This window comes from Pseudonaja textilis, chromosome 1 (assembly GCF_049901715.1).
Source record: "Pseudonaja textilis isolate UNSWEBS1 chromosome 1, rPseTex1.2, whole genome shotgun sequence".
NCBI lineage: Eukaryota > Metazoa > Chordata > Lepidosauria > Squamata > Elapidae > Pseudonaja > Pseudonaja textilis.
Window position 1 is genome coordinate 155,550,698 of NC_141990.1, and position 24,455 is coordinate 155,575,152.

Here is a 24,455-nt window from a genome sequence, read left to right on the forward strand (position 1 = left end):
TTGACAATAAGGCTTCCCTTTTACTTTTTTCTCTAGTGTCCCCCAATCTTTCTCTTACTTTCCAAAATGTGGGAAGGTAATATGGGTAAAAGTGAGGAGAAAATTCCCCAATAGAAAGGAAAACATTTTATTATGATAGTGCATTGCGGTTTCTGAGATGTTTTCCTATACTCTCAATCTTCTCTACTCTGTCTTTATAAAACCTAAGCAAACTGTATTAATTTACAAATGCTATGAGAAGATGAATTTGTGCTGTTTTAAGTATCCTAAAGAGTAATACAAAGCTTCAGAGCAGTGTTTTCCTTCATTAAGGTTTTGTGGTGCTTTACTTTGCCACATTTCTGAAACCATCCAGTTCCCGTATCCAAAGACATTTCTGAAGGCTTCCAGGTTTTGAGGTGATATACGCTGAATGGGCCTTATTAGTAAGCCCAATCTACCTCACAAATTGATGGCACTAGGTATAAAATTAAATAATTCCATGGATACCTCCTGAAGCAACTTGAAAGTTGCTCCATTATAGTACATCCTGCCCCTGATAACCTATTCACTTAATTTGTTAATACAGTATATACTCTTATCCATTTGAATTTGCCCAGAATTTGCTGCCAGTTACAGGTGACAACTTCTATTTAATGGTGATCACAAACACATCAGATGATAATATGGTTCAATGCAGTGGTGAGATTTGAATTTTTTTTACTACCAGTTCTGTGGCATGGCTTGGTGGGCGTGGCAGGGGAAGGATACTGTAAAATTTCCAGTCGGAATGGTATTTGCTGGTTCTCTGAACTACTCAAAATTTCCACTACCGGTTCTCCAGAACTGGTCAGAACCTGCTGAATACCACCTCTGGTTCAATTAAGAGAGAGGCATTTGATTACATGAGTAGGGACTTCTAGATGCTGATCTATGGATTATCCTTCCCCAGTGTATATATCTAATAGATTCTAATAGGTATTTGACCAAACTGCTGTTTCCCATTAAGTAGAATTTATAAATCAGTCAACATAGCAAGTCTTGTTCAATGACTTATACATACGTTCCTGAAGGTTTGGGTAGTTTGTATCCTCCATCTTAGGTCTCTGCTTCTTATTTGCATCCCCAAGAACATTGTAATTCCTTTTCTTCTTAATATGGCGTCCTTTAACATATTTAACAAATACCCTAAACAAAGATGGGCCTAATTTCATGAGCAATCCATTACAAACTTTCCAAGCAGCTTTGGTTACCTTGGGATTTTATTCAGCATAATTGATCTTTTTTTCAGATAAGCAGCACAAATATGCTAATTCAAGTCTGCAAGAAATTTGTTTTCATGAAACCTAAAGGAAATCTTTTTCCTTCTTCTCCTTCCTTTTCAAAGGCAATGCAGCCTCATTTGTAAAAATTGCCTGGGAGATATCCAGAATCTACAGGCAATTGAGCATTTGGATAAATGGAAGCTCTGTTTACATAAGTCTATGTTTAAAGTAATCCATATTATTTATTTATTTATTTATTTAAAATAGATGGGCATTCCACCTAAGCATTGAGATGCCCGAGGTGATAGATATCAACAAAGATTGGACTATAAATTTAAAAGTATAAATACATGAAGGAAACATAAGCATTTATATGTTTGGAAAACTGGGGTTCCCAGGAATGATTTAAAGATATTATAAATTTACTTTAGATAGATGTTATCTTTTTAGTGAATTGAAATGTTTTCTTGGTTTTTTTTCTTGGTTTTTTTCTTCTGTTTTTGCATAAATATTACTATTGAAGAAGAAGGTAGAAAGAAAAACTATGGTTATCAAAGCACACAACTCCCCCCCAAAATCTCTAGGTGGTAATTGTTATTAATATCACATATACAGTACAGGCACACTTTTTCCTCACTTCATTTTTATATGCATATTTACACCCAGCATGAAACTCACTTTTTAGATAATTATCTCATTTTCTCTCAGTGTATCATTTTTTAAATGCTATACATAGTAGGTATGCATATGAATAGGACATAAATATATAGAATATATAATATTATGAATTTTCAATATTGTGCTCAAGCTTTTCTTCTCATATGTAGGCTTGGGAAGAATTTAGTGCTAAATAAATGCTGCCTCGAACCAGGCAAGATAAAACATAAATCATTGCATTAAAAACCTCTAACAAGTCTATCTGCTTTTTGAAATGACTAGGAGATGAAAGAGAGGACTCTCATTTAAGAAGGCCCAGCGGAACAGTTCTGCATTTATATAGCTGTTATCAAAAGCAATTCATTTGGAGATCAAATAGACTGACAGATAGGACAAGCTGGGGATCACAGCTGCCTTCAGGCAGCCAAAAGGAAGGATAGTTTCCCAGTACCATCACTAATATTGGGCCTAGCTGATGCGTGTGTCTATTATGGTGCTCAGGCAATGCCAGCAGAATGTTAATGTAGACCCTCCGTTGAGGCTGCCTTTCCAGCCCAGGGAATGGAGAGAACAGATTCTTCTGTCTGGAGTTTGAAATGACATCTTCCTTTGAGCCAAGACTGATGATATTTATTTTTGAGAAAACGTGACGCGGCCATCAGCTGGAAAGGGTGAAAGGCAAAACTAACCACCTCCCTAATATCCTGTATCCAAAAGATGTGGTGCGCTTGCACCCTACACAGACTTGCTTGGCAAGTCTGCTGGGTAGTTCCTTTTACTTAAACAAAGATCAAAATATCCTGAGCGGATGGCAAAATGCAATCTGCTGTTGCTCTCCAGGGACTGCTAGAGATAAGATCGTTAGTGTATTTGGATTTTCAGACAAAGGGGACGGTACTTAACATTTCATTCCTTCAAAGCCTTAGGCTGAAAGAAGACTGATGTCTTCCAGCACAAACTTTCGTGTGCCATTCCCCCACACCGCACTCCAGTGGTGGGATTCATTTTTTTTTACTACTGTTCTATAGGTATGGCAGAGAAGGATACTATAAAATCTCCAGTCAGAAGTGGTATTTGCCAGTTCTCCGAACTACTCAAAATTTCCACTACCGGTTCTCCAGAACTGGTCAGAACCTGCTGAATACCACCTCTGGTTCAATGAAGAGAGAGGCATTTGATGAGTAGGGACTTCTAGACGCTGATCTATGGATTATCCTGCCCCAGTGTGTATATCTAATAGATTCTAATAGGTATTTGACCAAACTTCTGAATTCCACCTCTGTCCCACTCCCAGTTTAGGTTGAATTGTGCTCTATCATTTCTTTGACTTGCATTGCCATTATGTTTCCCAACCATCTTGTTCTGGAATCACTACACAAATGCTTTGGTCTTAAAGAGAAACTCTATATATGATTGTGAATTAATAGAATCAATGATTTTTGTGTCATAATTACTATGAACTTGAGTGGTAGCTGAATGAGAACTATATGTCAGATCAGATATACGTATGTGTATATATCTTTTAAATATTTTTTTATATACCTATACAGCAATATTGTATATGGGTGCCACATATGGGCATCAATCACTTCCACCACCAGCACTGATGCTGTTACCCAGTTTGGATAACGAAACATCTGCAAGAGAATAAGCGAGCTTAGAGACCACCAAGGACTCTTCATTTATATATCAATATTGTTAGGGTTTTCGCCCTCCCAGAGGCTTGAGAAAAACCTCCGGAGCACGGGGAGGGTGAAAAATGCCCTGCTCTGGTGCAGGAGGCCGAGTAGGCCACACACACCATGGCCACACCTACCTAGCAACCGGACAGAGAGCCAGTTGCTAAAACTGTTGAAGCACACCCTTGATTATATTCACATCTTGTTCTGGATAAATATTTCAATTCATCTCCCACTTTGTGAAGGCCAAAAGTTAATTTTAATGAGCCATAGTGACAACTTCTTTCAAACAGACATTCCTGGATGTGACATATTGTTCAATGATCTGGATTGCCACCTCGTTTGTCTTCTACCACAATAATTAATTTTCATTGTTGTTATTGCTTTACCTTGGAAGCAATGTGTTTCTTTTCTTCCCCTGGCTAGAATCACTGTCTGTCTTTTTTTGTTAAAGCTTGCCTATCATAACTGCTGTTCCTTTCCCCTCCCCTTTGAAGTTGGCTTGCAAATCTGTAAAACAACTGTAACGATTAGTGACACAGTAGAGACTGCAATCTTGATCAGTTATATACAGTATCAGTAAAGGTATATTCTCAATTTGTGAGCCACTCATAATGATCATAGAGGGTGTTCAATAATTTTGAAGGTGTTAGTTAAGGTCAATCAGTATTATTGGCCAGTTAGTATGTCTTGGCAGGAACAGAACCCAACCTGCTTCAATCCTAAAGAGATGAAGGTCTTAGATTTTATATAAAGACTACTTCTATGTCATTTGAATTAACCGCAAAGAAATTTAATACAAAGTCTACATGCAAACAGGATTGAATGAAATACTAATTATGGTCACTGTTCAAAGCCTCCTAGCAAATCCAATATGGAACAAAGAAACTAAGTCATTGGATTTGAATATATTTCCCAGCAGATGCGGGTGGGGGGAATCACTTGTTTTACAAAGTTTTCATTCCTACCTCTGCTCCCATTTTGCGAACAAGAAAGTAAACCTGGAGTGGTTTCACTAAATAATCATGCAAATGGGATGGAAGGGTGGGAATAGATGTTTCAGCCAAGAGACCAGTGGGGAGGAAAAATCTGAAACTGCTGTAACAAACATAGGGGTGGTTGGGTTGGTAAAAGAATGGAATGGGCATATTAGAGTTAATGCCACATATGATATATGAACCATGTTTGTACATGACTTCTTTTCAACTGGTAATTAACTGCAACACAAACATGTCTCTGTTACTTCTTTTTCTGGCCATGATGCTGCCTTCAGGCAACCTTAATTTATCCTTAGGTGCACTGGTGGTAGTATTTCATACAGTAAAAGTTTACATAAAATACAGTTTTATTGTGAAAAAAACTTATAGGGTTCACCAATCATTAGTCAGCAATCAAATTTGTCTGGCAGCTGTTAGCTACTTTAGGCCCCCTTTGGTCTCTGGGAACTGTATTGTGCTTTGGGCAGTGGAAATGTCTGGTTCTGTCACATCAGGACTCCCCATTGTATGTAAGTACCCTGTTTCCCTGAAAATATGACCTACCCTGAAGGTAAGTCCTAGCTTGATTTTTACACATGTGCCCAAATATAAGCCCTACCCCCCAAATAAGCCCTAATTAAAATTCCATCCACTCCAGAGTGCACAGGTAAAAATTAAGCTAGAGTGGGATGGGGGTGTGGAGCTGCCCTACAACTTACCTTTGGACAATTGTAGCCAGGCCTCGAACACCCCGACACCTGCCTTACTAGCCCATTTCTTCTGCAGCTGGCAAAGCTGGCAAGTCTTTTCTGAAGGCCTCTGTAGATTGATCCAGAGCTCTGTTATCTGCTGCAGAGGCCTTCAGGAAAGCCTTGCCGACCACAGAAGAAGAAGTTCCTGAAGGCCTCTGACAGCAAAAAGGAGGCCAGGGGCCGGCAAGTGAGGTTAGTCAGTGGATGACATCCCCCGAAAATAAAACCTGGTGCATTTTTTGCTGGCAAAACAAATATAAGACAGGGTCTTATTTTTGAGGAAACATGGATGTGTGTGTGTGTGTGTGTGTGTGTGTGTGTGTGTGTTTGTTTATTTATTCATTCATTCATTTTTACAAAATTTATTAGCTGTCCATCTTACCATAGGATAACTCTGGCAGCTTACAGTCATAAAAATATGTCTATACATAGACAATTAAAATATAAATAATTAAAATCAAACAACAGTAGGGGGAAGTGGGCTCTGTCAATGAACCACTTCTCCATGAAGTTCCCCCTCTGGAGCCCCAAGCCAACTGCGCCTCATCTCTAGGCCCTTAGGAAACGTCACATTGTCGGGGCAAGATGTTCCAGAGGACAGGAGTAACAGCAGAGAAGGCCTTCCTCCTGGACCCTGCCAGCAGGAATAATTAGGCTGACAGGACCTTTAGCATGCCTCCGCTGCTGACACCAATGGGACAGGCCAATCCTGGTGGGCTGATTCAGGTCAGTCAATGGTGAAGAAGCTGCATTGTGACATGAGAGACTAAGGAAATTTCTCTCTCTGGTTCTTCATGGGGAATCCTCCCTATGATAATAAGCTGTTGCTTGAGCTGTTTTTATAAATGAGTTTGGTATTCTTCTTGACTATTGCACAATCCACATCCAAAAGTAGCCATACAATTATATGCCACAATGTGAGTTGCATAAAGTACAACTAAAATTGTTCTACCAATAAATCTCTAAGCCACACAACTGTGGTTCATTTACATGGATTTTGCAACAACATAACTGCTTCATTTATTTATTAAACAAATTTATATGACTGACTCCAGGCAGTTTATAGCATTAAAATTCATGCCTTGAGAATCCGAGAGAATTTGAAACCATCATTTGATCTTTAGGTAGCACCATTTCCCCCCATCATTAGCTATTCAACAAGTTGTCTGAAATGGTAAAAGCCATGTACAATACATTCCTTTTTGGCAGTGGTTTCTAACACTGGATAGTTCAGCTCCTTACACCTTGAGATCTAATCCTTCCCCATTTTGACCCTTGTTTACATCAAATCCAAATTCTGTATCCTGCTTTCTTCTACCAATTTCATAGAGCCATATAAATATTCTCTTATTCATTTTAACAAAAGCCATCCATAGCTGTTTGCTATGAGATGGAAAGTAAATGAATTCAACAAACAAACGAACAAACAAGACAGCAACTGGATTTTTTTTTCACAAACAAGGACATTCGTCATAATACAATTTGGTCTAAATATGCCAATATATTTGTCATTGTGAAAATCACTGCCCCATTCCTCTGTTTCACAGAAAACACAGGGAGAAAATGTTTGCAGTGAAAATTACTGGAGTATTTTAAAGGTGCCATTTTATGCAGTGTAGAATCAATAATTACTAGTAAGCTATGTCAGTCAGGCATGAAAGTTGGAAAAACAGCACAAAATACAATCACAGCTTTTCTTGTTGCTAAAAATATTCATTTTTCCCCCTCCAGGATTAACACGGGGATTATATTTTAATTTTTCAGTTACTAAACAGAAAAATATTTTACTAGAAAAGAATGGTATTAAAGAGAAATGATTCTTCATTTGCCCTTCGGCGAAGACAGGATTTGATTTGATATGTTACTTTGGAATCTGGATTGGTACCCAGAGATGAGAGAAGTGTTTAATATAATTTACATTTCATTTTCTCACTTGACACCAGTCTCCTGTCACTCATCAAATAAAAGGGGTTTAGCAAATAACTTTTGTCAGCATGAGAGAAGAGAGGATATTTCTAGCAATTTCCCCCCTATCTTATATTATTAATATGCTGGACACACATACAATATCATATTTGGTAGAAACTGATAATGGTACATTGATGGGATAATATTAGTAGCCAGTCTGAAGGGTATCAGCACGACAGCTAGACTGATTTTCATCCCTTGCCTGCTTTCGACCATTATAACTATTAAGATCAAGTCTGCAACCCCAGGTAGATTCTCACAACTGAGGAATTCTTTTACAGTTATAGACATTTCAAAGGAGCAACACACTCACAAATCTCACACTTTTTCTGTTGAAACAAACATAGTTGTATAAGCCAGCTTTCCTGTCCATTTGTTTGCAAGGCACATTTATCCATCAATTACACATTCAATTCATATGAAAGGAGGTTCTAGAACCATACATTTATGTTCTTTAGATTTGTAGTCTAGGTAACTAGTACTCAAAGTAGCTTGCACAGAAATCTCCCTTTATTTTATTCCCCCAACAATCTTGAGTCCAAGTGTGATTGGCCCATAATCATCTGTAAATTTCTGTGGAAAATCTTTTTTTTTCTATGCCTAGTCTGATAACTTAATTGTTGCACCATATTTTCATCATACAAATATGTGCACCTTATTTGGGATAGAGCAGAGGTGTCAAACTTAAGACCCGGAGGCTGAATCGGGCCCATGGGATGCTTAGATCTGGCCCATGAGGCTCTGTCAGTGAAATGAAGCTTGGGAGGACCACAGGTGGCTTTCCTGGGGTCTGTTTTTGCTTGCAGGAAGCCACTGCAGCCAAAAACGGAACATGCAAAGGCCACAGATGGCCTCCAAATCTCTGTTTTCACTGGCAGAGAGTTGCAGGAGGCTCTCGCAGCCAAAAATGGAACTTGGGAGCCTGTTTTTGCTGGCAGAGCGCTGAGGCCACCACAGGCATCACACCATGAATGATGTTGAACTAGTCACACCTACTCTGGCCACACCCACCCTGGCCACACTCACCTCTGCTTCCTGAGGTCAAACAGAACCCTGATGTGGCCCTCAATTAAATCGAGTTTGACACTCCTGGGATAGAGGGATTGGTCCTTATTCCTGTATGGTCACTACAGATTTAAATGGATCTGGTATTTCACCGATGAGAATATTTCATAGATAGTTAATCATAGAAATATATCTGTAAATATTTTAAGTAGTTTTATGACAGAATATTATATGTGGGCCTACTTTTGGAAGTTTCAACGGATGACTAATTCAGCTGCTAGAATTCAAACCAAATTTATCAAGCTGTAACTATATTCCAAGGACTTGTCCTAATTCTCAATTTATTTCCAAGTCAACTGACTTCCTAAATAGTGACACACAACTATATGAAAGAAAATCTCCGTTTCAGTACAGTAATAACATAAACTACTTGCAGTGCTAATCCAATGGAAAATGACATTATTGGATATAATTTATCAGAAATTATGGAATAATTCAAGCCTTCACTTGAAATTATTTATTGTCAGCATTCCAGAAAAACAAACTCCAACACCAAAACTCTGAGACAGGCATTTTCTCAAAGTTCCATTTTATTAGAGTTGTCATACTGGCACATCTGGGAAAACCCGAATCTGAGAGTTCCAGGTTTTCCCTCAACAATTGAAAATCAAAAACCCATCCCCTGCACCCCTAAGTCTATCACATGGCCCAATCACCATCCACCGCAACTTGAGACAATCCTCTAACCACTTCTCAACCAGGTGCAGGATGACATTACTGTTATGTCCTGAGGACTCAAGGAGTTCTCACTCAGGTCCACTCACTTGTGTGGGCGTTATTCCCCCCATTCCCATTGGTCAGTTCTCCCCAGCAGCCAGCTATAAAAGCAGGCTGCGGGGTCCAACTGGCTGCTGATTGCTGCGAGCCAGTTCCAGGCTTGGCAAGCACGGTCAGCCCTTTATTTGTAAATAAAGTACTGTTGCACTCATGCTCTGGTTCAGCCTCTCATTGCTCAAACTTAACACTGGCGACGAAGGTGGGATGGCTACCAGAAGCACCTTGCAACCGCTGAGTCACTAGCCACCGATCTACAGCCCAGAGAGAGCGATCGGCTGGCAACAAGGGAAACGCAGATCCGCAGCCAGAGAAAGCGGTCTGAGTCAAATAGTTAGAAGCGTCTGTAGCCGCTTGTTAGCCTCGCTACGGGGAAAGTGAAGCGCTGCGAGCCGCAGCCGCTCTGCATTTGGCGCGAAATTCAAACGGGTGTCATTTGAATTTCGGGCCAGTAGGAATCACAGCACAGCGCTGTAGAGAGTCACTAACGCCCACTTTTTTTGGCGCGAATCAAGACACCTCCAACGGCTAGCAGCCAACGTGGTAACCCAGAGAGAGAGAGAGGGTAGCAAAAACCCTCTCCAGAGCTGATATCACTAGTAACTCATGAGCGTTCGTAGTCCCAGAGAGATTTCTCCCGCAGGTAGCCCAGCCGTTCCAGCACCATGAGTTCCAATCCAGTATTTCCGGCATTTAAACCAGACGAAGAGAAGTGGGAATCGTATAAGAACCGTTTCAATCATTACATCGATGCGGTCGGCCTGTCGGATGCGGGAGAGCATCGGAAAAATCCTATTTCCTAATCTACTGCGGAGCCACCGTTTACGATACCGCTGCAGCACTCGTGGCGCCGAGAGAATTAAAAAGGTTCCGTGGTCCGAGTTGCTTGAGATCCTCACAAACCACTACGCTCCCAGACCTTCACAAATCGCCAGGAGGTTCACGTTCCGAATGAGGAAGCAATCAAGTAAGGAGACCATCAACCAATATATGGCCGCCCTCAGAACAGCAGCCCTGCACTGCGGGTTTGGAACATACCTGGAGGACATGCTCCTCGATCAATTGGTTTGTGGGGTCAAGGATCTCAACCTACAGAGGCGACTGCTAGCTAAAAGACCTCAACCTCGCGCAAGCGGTAGAGGAGGCCCTAGCAGCCGAGCTAGCCACGAACTCAGCCACCGAAATTCAGGGCCCAAGCGCCAAGCTAGCAGCGTTCCCAGTCCATTCCGAAGAGGTGGAAGCGGAGGAAGGCCACAACGATGAGCGATGTCCATCGCCTCACCAATGACAGACGGTCGCAGGTAGGGGCCAAACAAGAATACACCGGTCCACCCAAGCACATCACCCTGTGCCTAGCCTGTGGGGATCACATCAAAGGGCCACCTGCAAGTTTAAAGGAGCCGTTTGCAACAACTGCCATAAAGGGGGCACATTGCGAGAGTCTGCCAAGCCCCCAAAGCACTGCACAAAGACCCCGTCCTCGCACTCGGGACCACAGAGGCAAGTATTAAACTGTCGCACGCACCGCCTTGCCAGGCGTACTTGCCACTCTGTTAGTAAAATTTCTCTCTCCGTTTCCCTAGAAGGTAAACCGTGCCACATGGAGGTTGACACAGGGTCAGCGCTCTCAATAATCTCGTGGAACACCCTCAAGAGACTCCACCCCAGCCTATCTACTACCCGGCTTCAGAGATGCCAGTTCGGTCTGAAGGACTACCAGGGGAAGGCCATTCCCGTGATCGGCAGAGGCAAGTTCTTTGTCAGTTTTAGAGCTTTTAAAGGCCACCTACCTCTAGTGGTAGTTAACGGCAATCTACCCACCTTATTGGGGCTCGATTGGTTTCCCCACCTCGGCCTAGGGTTAACAGGAGTCCATGCTGTCTCAACCTCAGACACTGACTCCTTATTCGCTGACTACGCAGATGTGTTCAGCGAGGAGCTGGGGTGTTATAATGGAACCCCCATCTCGTTCACCGTTGACCCCCAGGCAGTCCCAATCAGATTAAAACCACGTAGAGTTCCATTTGCTATTCGACCAAAACTAGACGCTGAATTGGATAAACTACTAAAACAAGGGGTCATTGAGCCAACAGATTTCGCCAAGTGGGAGACGCCCATTGTCACACCCCTCAAAAAAGATGGTAGCCTGAGAATTTGCTTGGACTACAAGACAACAATCAATAAATATTTACAAGTTAGCGCCTATCCCGTGCCCGTCATTCAGCACTTATTGCATACATTCGAACCGGGCAGTATTTTTGCTAAATTGGACATGTCTCAAGCATATCAACAGTTCCCTGTTGATAACCAAACAGCGGAACTTCAGACCATCGTCACTCACAGGGGTGCCTTCCGATGCAAGCGTCTCCAATTTGGCGTAAGTGTTGCCCCGGGTATTTTTCAATCCCTCATGGAGCGGATTTTACAGGGCCTCCCTGGTGTAGTACCCTACTTCGACATCTTGGTCTCGGCCAGGGACAGACCCCAACTCTTACAGAGAGTGCGAGCAGTGTTAGAGAGGTTCAGACAGCATGGCCTCAAGTTAAAAAAAGAAAAATGCGCCATTGCCACTAGACAGGTGGACTTTCTGGGTTATAAAATTGACGCCTCTGGCATTCACCCCCTGGAGTCCAAGGTCAGGGCGATCCATGAAGCTCCCACACCGACCTCCAAAACGGAGCTACAAGCTTTCTTGGGACTCCTAAACTTTTATGCATCCTTTTTGCCCCATAAAGCCTCAGTAGCCGAACCCCTACACAGATTACTAGACAAAAAGTCACCGTGGCACTGGGGGCACAAAGAAGACCAGGCGTTTAACGCCGTCAAATCACTACTTACGTCAGAGGCAGTGCTCATCCAATTCGACCCCAACCTTCCTTTAGTACTGGCAGCAGACGCATCCCCTTTTGGAATTGGGGCGGTCCTTAGTCACCGACTCGCCAATGGCGCCGAGGCCCCCATCGCCTTTTTCTCCAGGACGCTCTCGGCCACAGAGCGAAATTACAGCCAAATAGACAAGGAAGCCCTAGCAGCTGTTGCAGCCGTGAAAAAAGTTTCACGAATTCCTTTTTGGCCACTTCTTCGAACTGGTCACCGACCATAAGCCCCTCCTGGGCCTACTGGCCGGCGACAAACAGACACCTCAAGTCCTCTCCCCTCGGATGACACGGTGGACGCTTTTTCTAGTGGCCTACTCATACAAACTTATCCACCGCCCGGGCAAAACTCTATCCCACGCTGACGCACTCAGTCGCTGCCCCTTACCCGCTCCGGCTGAAGACCCAGCTCCCGTCAATGCCATTTTTGAAATCACCCAGTTGGACCTGCCCATCACCGCCCTTGACATCGCCGCCAAAACCAAGGCAGACCAAACGCTCGCCCAGGTGCTCGACTGGGTGAGGAGGGGGTGGCCGGGAGGAAATGTTGATAACAAATTTGCACCCTTTAAGACTCGCATGCAGGAGCTGTCCAGTTTGCAGGGTTGTCTACTGTGGGGCACTCGAGTGATCATTCCGACCTCGCTGCGTACCCGAGTCCTGGAGGCGTTGCACGAGGGACACCCCGGCATTGTGAGAATGAAGGCGTTGGCACGCAGCTACGTGTGGTGGCCGGGTCTAGACGAGGACATTGTCAATTGGGTAAGTTCCTGCAGCATTTGCCAGGAATCCCGTCCTGCTCCCCCCATCGCCACCCCTACCAGATGGGAGAACACCAGCGCCCCTTGGTCTAGAATCCATATCGATCTGGCCGGCCCCGTGCATGGAAAGATGTTCCTAGTGGTCGTGGACGCTTATTCCAAGTGGATAGATGTGGCGCAGCTATCCACGACAACCACACTAGCAATCACCAACGTGTTAACGCGCCTGTTCGTTACCCATGGACTACCCGACTCCTTGGTCTCCGATAATGGCCCACAGTTCGCATCAGTAGAATTCAGCCGTTTTGCAGCCAACCTAGGCATTCGCCACATTTTAACAGCCCCATTCCACCCTGCGAGTAATGGGTTGGCTGAAAGGGCCATCAGGACCACCAAAGAGGCCCTCGCTAGGTTTGGCAGAGATGACTGGCACCACAAACTCTCACGGTTCCTGATGAGCCAGCACTCAACCCCCTGTGCAGTCACCAATAAGTCCCCAGCGGAACTTCTGATGGGCCGGCGCCTGAGGACTGTATTAGATAGACTGCACCCACAATACTGCCCTGACTCTCCCCTCGCTTCCACTTCGGGGGTTAGACATTTTATGTTACAGGAGCCGATATTCGCAAGGAATTTCGCTGGGGACCCACTTTGGATTCCGGGCGAAGTCATCGCCGTCACCGGGCCGAGATCATATAGAGTCAGGCTGGAGGATGGTCGCGTCTGGAGGAGACACATAGACCAACTCAGAAGGCGCCTCAGCAACCTCGCAAACAAGAATCCAGAGTCTCCAGTCGAAGGGGAACCGTCCCATCCGCCACCCAGCCACATCGCACCCAGTGACCAATCTGCGCCAGCGGTCGTTCCGGTCAGCCCAAACCCGGACAACAGCGCCCAGAGAGTTGATCAACCGGATCCAAACCACGAGAGTTTGACTCCAGAAACCAACCCGGTGGTTTCCGAGGATGCCCAGTCCAGAGAGAGTGTTGGCGACACTATGCCAGCTCAACCGTCACAGACTGATGCCGAACAGTCAGACAATGTTCCCGAGTTGCGCCGCTCCGGGCGCCAACACAAACCCCCCATCTACCTCAAGGACTATGCGTGTTCGCGTCTGGGGGGAAGGGGTGTTATGTCCTGAGGACTCAAGGAGTTCTCACTCAGGTCCACTCACTTGTGTGGGCGTTATTCCCCCCATTCCCATTGGTCAGTTCTCCCCAGCAGCCAGCTATAAAAGCAGGCTGCGGGGTCCAACTGGCTGCTGATTGCTGCGAGCCAGTTCCAAGCTTGGGAAGCACGGTCAGCCCTTTATTTGTAAATAAAGTACTGTTGCACTCATGCTCTGGTTCAGCCTCTCATTGCTCAAACTTAACAATTACCTTGACTGAAAAGAATAATGCTATTTTGTCTAACTACCTCCACTCTATGAAATCCTCCCTCCCAATTTCCCAGGCACAGGAATGTGGTAGCGTGGAAGTTTCTGGTGCTAATATGGCTTCCAAGGCTGACATTTACACCTATTCATGCTGAAAATGAGAAAAATCACTGTACTGATTCTGCTTATTTTGTGAGTTCTGGTGGACTACATGCTTTGATAGCAGTTTTGGGAGATGGTGATTCCAAAGGCCAGTATAAATTCTAAATCAACTTTTATTCATAACACTTTTGGCACAGTTGTTGAAAATTGTGCTAGAAAGATATGTCTGTATCACTGCCTTAGCCATGGGATATGTTACCATTTTAAATTATTTTATTTAGTTAAAGAATTGTATAATTTAAACAATTATAATGATTTAATATTATTTTCTGAAACAAGTCTCACAACTAAATAAGCAAGTAACCAGGCAAACAAAAAGAGTGATTGATTTACCATTCTATATCTGCTACAGCAATAGCACTTAGATTTATATACTGCTTAACAGGGCTTTACAGCCCACTTTAAGTGCTTTACAGAGTCAGTATATTATCCCCAACAATTTGGGTCCTCATTTTACTGATCTTGGAAAGATGGAAGGCTGAGTCAACTTGAGCCTGTCAGGATCGAACTGCTGACTGTCGGCAGAGTTAGCCCATAATACTGCATTCTAACCATTGTGCCACCATGACTGTATACATAGCAATATGGCTAAAATCAGTAAGTAAGAGAAATGACAGTGATCATGAGATAACAAAACAGTACTGAAACCATCTCCAGTGACTTGTGCTAGAAACAGTTCATAGGAGCATTGCTTGCCCATTGGTCTTTGTTCATTTCACTCTAAAAATTAAACAAGTTGTCTCTATTTATATGTCTCAAAATATGCAGTTAGATTAAGAATGAGAAGTCCAAAAGCAGCCAAACAGTCAGGAACATTCGGATATTATGATACTGTAATTTCCTGTTTTCCCCTCACATCTTCTTCAGATCTTGTCACAGGGATCTCTTTGTGTCTTTTATGTTTTTGGTCTATGAATTGCTCTCCTTTCATTTCTTTATACTGAACATAGTCAGTGATATGCTGCTTGGTTTTCTTCCATTCATTAAGCTCCTTGATGTGAAGTTCCTGAAGCTCCAGAGACTCCCTGGTTGATTTCCTTTTATTGAGCCAGTGGTCTTGTTCGATTTCATTTGCTGTTCGTGCAAATGTGGCGCTCAATGTTTTTTGATGCAACTTCTTTAATGGCTCTTCTGCAACTTCTTCACACAGTTTTATATCTGTTGTAAAACATGTAGTCTGTCAGTTATGATAGTAAATTAATACATTCTCAGCTTTCTTAAAAGCTGCTCAACAGCTACTGACACATGATAGAAAAACTGTATATTAAGTCTAGATGCCAAAAAGGAAAGGGGACTAGCCAAACTATGTTCGCCGTCTTCCTTTTTCATACGTTGTCCCAGTATTTATTTATTTGTTTGTTTGTTTATCAAAACATTAATTTATTGTGTTTTACATTTAATCATCTGGAAATGGTGATTATATTCCAGAAATAAAACAAGGACAGAAGAAAGAAAAAAACAGGACACATATTTTCTCATTTTGGTGGCCTATGTATAGTGATCCTTTAAAACCAGGGGTGGGTTTCCCCCAGTTCGCACCGGTTCTATAGAACCTTTGTTAATGTCACTGGTAGTTCTAAGAATCGGTAAAACTGACCCCTGCTTGGCCCCACCCCTCTCTGCCACTCCTATGGGCCAAACACCTGGTTTTTTTTACTGTGTACATGCAAAAATCCCTTCTGCATTCTCCCCACCCGCTCCTCCCTTTGCTGCCCTGGCCCCCACCCCTATCTGCTGCTCCAGAGTAAAAAAAAACCTGTTTTTTTTTTAAAAAAAATGGGCTTTTTTTACTGTGCATGTGTGAAAATCCCTTCTGCATTCTCCACCACCCGCCCCTCCCTTCGCTGCCCCGGCCGCAGTCCCTATCTGCTGCTCCAAAGTAAAAAAACCCATTTTTTTAAAAAAAACTGGGTTTTTTTACTGCACACATGCAAAAATCCCTTTCTCATTTTCCCCCACCCTCCCCGTCCCGTCCCTACTTATAGCGCATATGCGCTAATTACAAAAATTTACCCACGCGGTGCCATCGCTCACAGCAGCAGCAGTAGCAGCAACAGCCGAGCCAGTCAGCCGGCTAGCCAGCCAGCTGTCTGTCCCTGACTGCCTTCTGCCACCCTGCTGAGTGAAGGCAAGCTGCAAGCCCCGGTCGCCACCATCGCTAACTGTCCTCGGCTGGCTGGCCTGCCTTGCCCTGCCTGCCTCCCACCGCCACCGCTAGCCGTCTTCACCCACTCAGACTGCCTACCCTGCCACCAGCCTCTGAAGACGCGGATCGGTAAGTACGAACTTCCAACCCAGTCGTCTACCTACTGCTGCCAGTCCTGGCCACCCGCCCCTATCTTCCCTTGCCCGTGGCCCTCCATTGTTGCTGCCTTGCCTTCCCACCACCAACTGGTAATGAGGAGGCAAAGCAGCAGCTCCTGCTGGCCCGGTCCCCTACCTCCTCCTGCCGCTGCTGCCGCCAGCTGACTCCCAGGCCTGGTGCCGCTGCCTCGCCTGCCGCAGCCCAAGGGTTGCTGCCTTGCCTTCCCACCACCAACTGGTAGTGAGGAGGCAAAGCAGCAGCTCCTGCTGGCCCAATTCCCTACCTCCTCCTGCCCCTGCCACCGCCAGCCTGGTCAAGAGCCAACTCCTGGGCTGGCCGTCTTTGCCGCAGCAAGCTAGAAGACTGAGGAGGACCCCGGCATAGTTGGCTAGCCGACGTGCCTGTCTCCTTTTTGGTAAGTTGCTTTTTTATATTTATGTATTTATTTACTGTCTGTTTTTATTTTTATTAATCATAAAAACAAAACAGATACTAAAGAAATCAATTCACATAAATAAAAATTATTTTACTATTCATCTTGATGTTTCTTCTTTGCTTAAAGAAACATTAAGATGAATAGTAAAATAATTTTTATTTATGTGTTTATTTATTTCTTTAGTATCTGTTTTGTTTTTATGATTAATAAAAACAAAAACAGATAGTAAAAGAATAAATAAATACATAAATAAAAAAGCAACTTACCAAAAGGGAGACAGGCAACTTCTTGTTATATTGATGTTATACATTATCTGTTTCTGCTTAAATCAGTATATAGCAACATCAATATAACAAGAAGTTGCATGCATACATAAATGAATTTTTTTAAATAAAAGTGTTTTATTTTTTTTTAAACATAAACAAAAGCATAAAACATAAACCTTCTTCAGTTACATAGTGTGTTGGTTGGTACAAATCACTTGTGCACAATTTCTGTAGTCTTTCCTTTCCAATTTGCATTAATCCTTATATCATGCTAAGCAATTGGCCACTAAGCGATCACCTGGTCATTAAGTGAGGACCAATTACATTTGGGTTGCCAGCCACATGGCCACCTGCCTGGGCCTCTCCAGGCCTTGAAAACTGGCAAAAAACCCTTGCTAAGCAAGTGGCCACTAAGCAAGCACCTGGTCATTCAGTGAGGACCACTTAAATTTGGGTTGCCAGCCACATGGCCATGCCCACCCCAATCACATGACCATGTAGACATGCCCAATCAGCAAGCCACTCCCACCCCAGTCACATGACCACCAAGCCACACCCACAAATTAGGCCACGCCCACAGAACCAGTTGTTAAGAAATTTGAATCCCACCCCTGTTTAAAACCATGAATAGAATCCAGCTAATTTCCTTTGCCAACAAAAGGCTTCCTTCAGTAGAACAAGGAGGGCTAATCAGTGAACTCTTGTATGGTTGGCTTTAGAAAGTATCCTTCTGTAAGAGAAGTTGAAAAATTAGCAGAGTCAAAGGAGTGGAAATGGATGAAAATCATATCTTTCCCAAACCTGCTGATTAAAATCTTTTATCAACAAAGGGAAAATATTTGGATTTGGTCCTATGTCATTATGCAGTTGGATGAAAGTAGTTAAATCAAAGCAAATCTAATCTCTTAGATGATTTATGTTATATTAAGTTCTAAACTGGTTTACTCTGTTTTATATCCCTAAACACTAGTTAAAATGCCAAAAAATATATTGGATCAAATATATTCCACGGAAAATAAAATTAGCTGGCAGAAATGAAGGAGAAATAATTACCTTTGACGGCCTCTCCATTTTCAAAAGCAACAATGTTTTAAAAGGTAGGGGATGTTTAAGAAATGAGATACTTCACGTTATGCATTTTATATTAGCTTAATATATTGTTATTCCTATTTAAAATCTGAATATATCAGGGATTTTTTGCTGATCTTCCAGCAATTTCTTTTTAAAAAATAATCTAAAGGCCTGGATTTTCTTTTGCAGAGAGAGAGAGTGAAAAAAAATATCTTCCCATTAATTATTTACATGTTAGCTCCCATCATTGAGGTATCTGTCATCCTTACCAGCTGAAATAAAAGTCCACTATATAAAGGTTCCAAAGGACTATGACAGTCTCCTACTGTGATTTTATAGACAGAACTAAGTCAGCACACATTATATGTCAGAGCCAACATCAGAAAGAATCACATCCTTTGATCTCAGGAAGCTTAGATCTCAGACAAATTAGATAAAAAATGAATTTATAGCAGATATGTATCCTAAGGCATACAGCTGAATGCTGTATTTTGAAAGAGTATAGCAAATATCAAAACATACAAACTGTAGCATTTCCTTTTTGCTCCTTCTGCTCTTCTGTAATAAATATTAATTAAAATCAGAAAATGAAACTTAAAATTAGCTTCTTTCTGCTTCCTTCATATGCAACAAGTTTCAGTCCAGAAAAGTACTTGCAATTCTTTTTTGCATTCTATCTTCGTCTTACCTTCAGTAGAATAACATATGATTCTTCTCCCTAGTTTATACACACATACTTGTGCCTTGTCAAGCAATATTTTCAGAGAGAGAGAAAATTGAGGCTAATCTCTTATTCATAAGCTTTAAACTAGCCCTTCTTTGCCTCCAACCCTAGAACATGAATGGAAACCATACTCTATGATAGAACTTGTAACTAGGTGCATTCTTTGAGATACACTGCATCAATGGCAGGGATTCAAATATGAAAAATCCCCACCACCAAAATGAACAAGGTTTGAAATGGGTTTAAAATCATGGAGACATAAGCAATAATGAAGAATTGTTGGATATGTTTGAAAAAACAACCTAGCTGACTGAAGTGTGCAAATTGCTAGTTGCAATTTCCAGATAAAAATGATTTCTATGAATATGGAGTAAATAATTGACAAAGCTTTAAAAAAATCCAAACTTTACTTAAATTCCATTATCTACCAGACAACCTGAATAACTGAAGGGACACAAGGAAATATCTGACCTGATCCAAAGATGCCATTTCACTTGCTGAAACAAATGCAATAACTTTTCTTTCTAGAGAAAATCTTTATTCCACTATGTAACATAGTACGAGAAAAGTGAAAAAATTCTAAACATATTTTCTGCTTTTGTAATAAGACATGGATCTCCTCAACTTCTTGCAAATGAGGAAAAATAAGATATATCAAATAATTCATCTGTCATCTCAATATTACCAGTTGGGGTCTAGGACAACTCGCCATAGCCAACTCACCATGGGACATTTCAATACTGTATTAATCATCTCATTCAGTTACTTTTATTATTGTAGACCACATTTTCATCAAAATTACTATAACTCTTGTATTTCAGGATTGACTTTTTTATTATTATTGGCCATGGTTCCAACAACATTAATTTAACTTTTGTATTTGTTGAATTGTCCTTCAATGAGTTGTCTACTGACGAGTTTGCCATGGCGAGTTATCCTTCAGCATGTTTGTTGGCCATGATGAGTTACCAGATTACCAGATTTATAGGTCTTCTAGTCAAATCCCCTACCCAAGCAGGAGATCCTACACCATTTCTGACAAGTGGCAGTCCAGTCTCTTCTTGAAAGCTTCTAGTGATGAAACTCCCACAACTTCTGAAGGCAAACTACTCCACTGTTTATTGTTATCACTGTCAGAAAATTTCTCTTTATTTCTAGGTTGAATCTCTCCCTGATCTATTTCCATCCATTATTCCTTTTCTGGCCTTCTGGTATTTTGGAAAATAGGTTGACCCCCTCCCCTCTGGGACAATTGTCTCAAATGATAATTCATTTTTCATAAAATTTTCTATGTGGCTTTACATAATTTTTCTCAGTTTCTCTAAGGATGAATTATGACATAATGTAATGCTTTCATATATCACCAGAAGTTGTGTTCTTAAGTAGCATTTTAAACAAAAGCCATGGTCTTTCATAGATTGACTGATAGATTTGTGAAACTCACAAAGGATTGATCAAAACAATTTATAGCATAATATAGATGATATAAAATCTAGCCAATCAATATTTAATATCAATTATTTCAAATAATATTTTTTCAATAGTGGATTTTTTTTAATAACTAATCATTAAAATAACTTGTGACTTACAAGTCAAACAAATCCTGCTTGGTTGTGAACATTCAAATTTTAATGTTTTCTCTTTCATAATAGTTATCAACCTTAGATATCCTTTATCTATACTGTACCCAGTACAAAAATGATTGATTCATTTTGCTCAATACTACAAGTAGTCCTTGACTTACAACAGTTTGCTTAGTAATTGTTCAAAGTTATAATGGCACCGAAAGAAGTGACTTAGACCAGTTTTCACACTTATGACCATTACAGCATCCCCATGGTCATGTGATCAAAATTCAGGTGCTCGGCAACTGGTTCATATTTATGACCGTTGCAGTGTCCTGGGGTCAAGTGATCTCCTTTTGTGACCTTCTGACAAGCAAAGTCAATGGAGAAACCAGATTCACTTAACAGTTTGGCTAATTTAACAATTACATTGATTCTCTTTAACAACTATAGCAAGAAAGATTGTAAAATGAGGCAAACCCACTTAACAAAAGTTTCACTTAGCAACAGAAAATTTGGGCTCAATTGTGGTCATAATTTGAGGACAACTTGTACGATTCCAAAATCTGAGATTTCCTTTCTGTATCTTGAAAACTTTTGAAATAAAATGTTGGAGGATTAAATCTATATTTGGTTTGGGACAAAAGAGACTAATAGAAAACAAAAATTGTTCTTCAGGAATTACATCATCTCCCCAAAAAATCTAACTCTAAAATTTACTTCTAAAGCAATAGTTTACAATAGAGGCATGCACATACGTATATCTCACTTTCTCTTTGTGTGTATATTATATGTACTTGGTAAGGGGGAAATGTACCAGAAAAGTCCGGCTCAGAGAATTAAATCTCTGCCAGGCACAGGTCTAAATTATCATAGCTAAAACGTTTCAGATAAAATATGCATTGTAAAAGGATGCAGCCTTTTTGGTATTCAATAAACTCACCTTCTCTCATAGAAGTGGAATGTTCATATTCTTTCCCAGTACAGTGCTGATGGATACCACAATTTGTTTGATTTTCCTGTATTTGGGGGCATTTTTTATTCTTCAGAGATTGCCTGAGCTTATTTCCTACATCAAAATATTTAAAAAGTTTAATGAGAATAACAGTAAACATTCATTAATTCAAATAATTTTAGTATAAGTTTATGTCTATGTGGAACCATTTTTATGTATACTGTTGATTTTTACAGGGACATTTTCTCCAGAGCAATGGGCTGACAAATAAAAGTATTATAGTTATAAACATTATAATTAAAAAAATTAAACATAAATGCTTGAATTCTGACATTTCAACTTTTTGAAATATTAGGACTCTTTTAATTTGAATCAAACTGCAAAATTTCCAAACAATGCATATGACTGTATCTTGAAACACATGACTACATATCTGGTTGGGAAAAATGCAACTTGAATGGTTTTTAGTCAGCTCACTAGTATACCCAGAGGAGCCTCTATGGCACAGTGGTTAGAGTGCAGTACTGCAAGCTACTTCTTCAGCCAGCTGCCTACAGTTTGGCAGTTCAAATCCCACCAGGCTCAAGGTTGACTCAGCCTTCCATCTTTCCGAGGAAGGTAAAATGAGGACCCAAATTGTTAGGGGCAATATGCCGACTCTGTAAACCACTTAGAGAGGGCTATAAAACGTATAAAGCATATTAGAAAGCATATAAAACATATAAGTCGAAGTGCTATTGCTATTATATTAGTAGAGGCTTTGACCAACCATGAAACTTGGGAGGAAACCATGGAAAAGTCCCTATCTTATTCTATACACCATTGGAGTGTTAGAAAAGTAAAAGAAATTCAGGGCAACATGTAATAATCAGTACCAATTACATCATATTTTAAGCAGAATATATTTGACACAGTTGGAAAGAGTGAAGTTGGATAAAATTCAGGTTTATTGTTTCTCATTTTTCCATCCTGGTTTGTTTCTTTCAATATCTGGATTAGATAATCATTTTTTAAAAAGTCAACAATATTGTTATTCCAGGACCCTTTTCATACTCATTGCTTCTAATACACACTTTTTCATATAAACTTTTTGTTGTTGGAATTTTTTTTTTCTTCATAGCCATTCTTGTACATTAACTTTGCCAACATACATTTTACATATCTACTACTTCTAATATAAGCATTTACATACTTTAAAAAAAAAAATCAAATAGCTGCTCGCCAAATTTTTGAAAAATCTAATTCTAGTTTGTGTGCTGGTTCAAGAAGAATGAAACAGTCAATTTTGCATAAAAACGTGCAGTAGCTATTTTTTTCCCCCTTCCATAATTTGTCTCCTGATCCCATTTGCCTAACTCATTGGAACATAGTGCCAATGGTGATAGGCCCAAGAGATGCTCCATCAAGAACTAGCACAGCAGGGGTGAAATTCAAAATGTTTCCCTACTGGCTCTGTGGGCGTGGCTTGAAGGGCATGGCTTGGTGGGACTTAGTCTCTAAAAGGAACAAGGCATGTGTGCATGGGCGGGCGGGTGGAGCAACCAATTCAAATTGTCCCTACCATCTCTCCCGAAGTGATGCGAGGTGATTGAATTTCACCACTGTAGCACAGAAGGCTCAAGGCAAAGCAAATGTGGATCAGCAGAAAGCATTTCCGCATCCCTGTTGTAACTGGGGAACTGCAACATTCTTTCACCAACTAATTGAATTGCTGATTGCAAAGTCCATCTTTCTAAATCACAGCAGATAATTACCATACAATTTGTGACTTACTGTTTCTCTTGCTTTTCTTGAGCCAACAAATAACAGCAAATCCCAAAACAAGCATGGAGGCTACTGAGCACAGGAGAGCAGTAAAGATGATGGCAGATTTTTCTGATACAGGAACAGGGGAAACAGTAAAAGAACTTGATTCAACAGATAAAGCAGCACCTAAAAAAATAAAAAATATAGCTTAAAGTAATTAAAATAAAGAACACATGCTTTAAATCCAAACAAATATCACAAGAAAGGAAATTGTGTCTCAGACTGTTTCACACAGTAAAACAAGGAAGTCATTATGAATATGAATAATAAATATCAACGTGCTAATACTTGATTATCTTTCTCAACAGCTGCCTTTACACTTATGTAAAAGTCCTAGGGAAAAGACCTGTCCAGTCTCAGTCTCACTCTTTAAGTGAAAATGTCAGCAGATGAAGCTGAATGCACCTGCAAAGACATACTGTTTCATGAAAATGCAATTCAGAAACAGACAATCTGTCCATCTTATTTTTACTGGTGCAAAGAATTAATTTAATACCTTGAAAGTATTGTCCCCTTGGCCTATTTCTTGAATCTATTGCTTTTATAGGGCAATTTTGGAGAGCTCCAAATATTATTTGGTCTTTGATCAGGCATGTGTCCCTATAATACTTTGATAGGAATACAGGTGAATCCCTGAGCTGTAGGCTAGACTAAGAAATTTAAAAAAATCCTAGAAGAAAGAAGTAGTAAACATTTTCCATTGCCAAGGAAACTACATTGAGATGTCTATGAGGTTAATGGGGTTGGAGTTTTGACTCGAAAGATGTTTATAATACTTAAAGTTGGAATATTAGTAGCTCTGGTTGGTAGTTAAACTGTTGGTTTGAGCTTCGAGCTTGGCAATTTAATTGCAAATGTTTTGTCAACTATTCAAGGAGACATCGTCGGTGTGTTTTGAATTGCATTTTGAAATGTAGACAAATGCACAAGTACATCTATATAGTTAAGATGTGGCTGATCTTTCCTTATTGTATTGTTCCAAGAGTACATTTTATGGTCTTTTGGCTAACTGACTTTTGATGAGGCCAATTCTTGCT

The 24,455-nt window shown here is 41.1% G+C and overlaps 1 protein-coding gene across 1 annotated transcript in view; it reads right to left on the bottom strand.

Annotated features, from left to right (window-relative positions):
• Positions 1 to 8,784: 8,784 nt before the first annotated feature.
• The window catches only part of PKHD1 (PKHD1 ciliary IPT domain containing fibrocystin/polyductin), a 256,453-nt gene continuing 240,782 nt past the window's right edge, over positions 8,785 to 24,455 (bottom strand). The window contains exons 58-61 of the mRNA XM_087922428.1: positions 23,386 to 23,544; positions 21,601 to 21,726; positions 14,133 to 15,448; positions 8,785 to 9,059 (exon numbers count right to left, since the gene is read on the bottom strand). Of these exons, the coding sequence (XP_087778554.1) occupies positions 15,114 to 15,448; positions 21,601 to 21,726; positions 23,386 to 23,544 (620 nt within the window). The 3' untranslated portion in view covers positions 8,785 to 9,059; positions 14,133 to 15,113. The remainder of the gene's footprint in view (positions 9,060 to 14,132; positions 15,449 to 21,600; positions 21,727 to 23,385; positions 23,545 to 24,455) is intronic.